Raw genomic sequence first — 1451 nt, forward strand, 5'->3', positions numbered from 1 at the left:
ACGATTTTGTACCAATAAAATTATGATTTTGATATAGGAATTTACCATTTCTTGTTACATTTATGTTTAATATTTTTAAAATAAATAAGTTATGTATATTTGTTGCCAAAGTAACTTATATTATATAATTTTATTTATTTTTAAAATATTTAACATGTTATTATTGTGTAAAATAATCGGACCAAAGGAAGATTATTTTAGTATAATAATAAATAAAATAGTCATAAATATATGAAAAATAAATTTTACCTTACTTGTTGTATGTCAGTCTAAAGATAAGCATATTGCTTCGGTTATATTGTCAATATTTATGAATTAATTTTGTAAAAGGATATCAATTACAAGTTGATATTTTTTGTCCAAAGACTAAATATTAATGTTTGTGCTAGGTATCTTGTAATAGGCCCACATGCATATATATATATATATATATATATATATATATACACACATTAAATTTTTATTTATTCATATATGTATGATATTTTTGTGACTGGCTGTGAACTTTATTATTATGAATTCAACATCTTCTATATTTGCTAATGTGAATAACATTCCTATGCTTAATGGCACAAACTTCAAGAAATGAAAGGAGCATGTTATAATTGTGCTCGGGTGCATGGATTTGGACTATGCATTGAGAGAGGATCGCCCTCCAGACCTTACTAGTGCCAGCACTACTGAGCAAAGAGCTGCTATGGAAAAATGGGAGCGATCCAATCACATGAGCCTAATGATAATGAAACACTCAATTCTAGAAGCTATAAAGGGTGCAATACCTGAGGAAACCCGAGCCAAGACATTCTTGGACCAGATAGCAAACCAATTTGTTGCAAATGAAAAGGTTGAGACAAACACTATTCTTAGTAAGCTTGTCTCCATGAGATACAAAGGGAAAGAGAATATAAGGGAGTACATAATGGAAATGTCCAATCTTGTGACTAAAATCAAGGCACTAAAGTTAGAGTTGTCACAAGACATACTCATGCACTTGGTCTTGATCTCTCTGCCTACACAATTTAGTCCATTCAAGATTAGTTACAACACACAAAAGAAAAAATGGACTCTGAATGAGCTTATTGCTCAGTGTGTACAAGAGGAGGAGAGATTGAAACAAGAGAAGATAGAAAGTGCTCACTTGGCTTCCACATCTTAGGGATTTGGTACCAACAAGAAAAGAAAGAGGGATAATAAAGGAAAACAAACTACATTTTCTGGGACATCAAAGCAAAAGGTGCAGAAGAAACAAGATAAGAAAATCACTTGTTTCTTTTGCAAGAAGGTTGGTCATATGAAGAGAACATGTACCAAATACGTTGCTTGGCATAAAAAGAAATGTACACTTCTCAACCTTGTTTGTTCATAAATTAATTTAGCTAAAGTGCCTATTAACACTTGGTAAATAGATACGGGTGCAACTACTCACTTAAGTGTCACAATGCAGGATTGCC

The 1451-nt window shown here is 31.6% G+C and overlaps 1 protein-coding gene across 1 annotated transcript; it reads left to right on the forward strand.

Moving 5' to 3' along the window:
- Positions 1-619: 619 nt before the first annotated feature.
- LOC117915232 lies at positions 620-1156 on the forward strand. Its single transcript, XM_034830794.1, has one exon. The coding sequence runs from the start codon at positions 620-622 to the stop codon at positions 1154-1156; it is 537 nt and encodes a 178-aa protein (XP_034686685.1).
- Positions 1157-1451: the final 295 nt, after the last annotated feature.

Source organism: Vitis riparia, chromosome 5 (genome assembly GCF_004353265.1).
Source record: "Vitis riparia cultivar Riparia Gloire de Montpellier isolate 1030 chromosome 5, EGFV_Vit.rip_1.0, whole genome shotgun sequence".
Classification (NCBI taxonomy): Eukaryota; Viridiplantae; Streptophyta; class Magnoliopsida; order Vitales; family Vitaceae; genus Vitis; species Vitis riparia.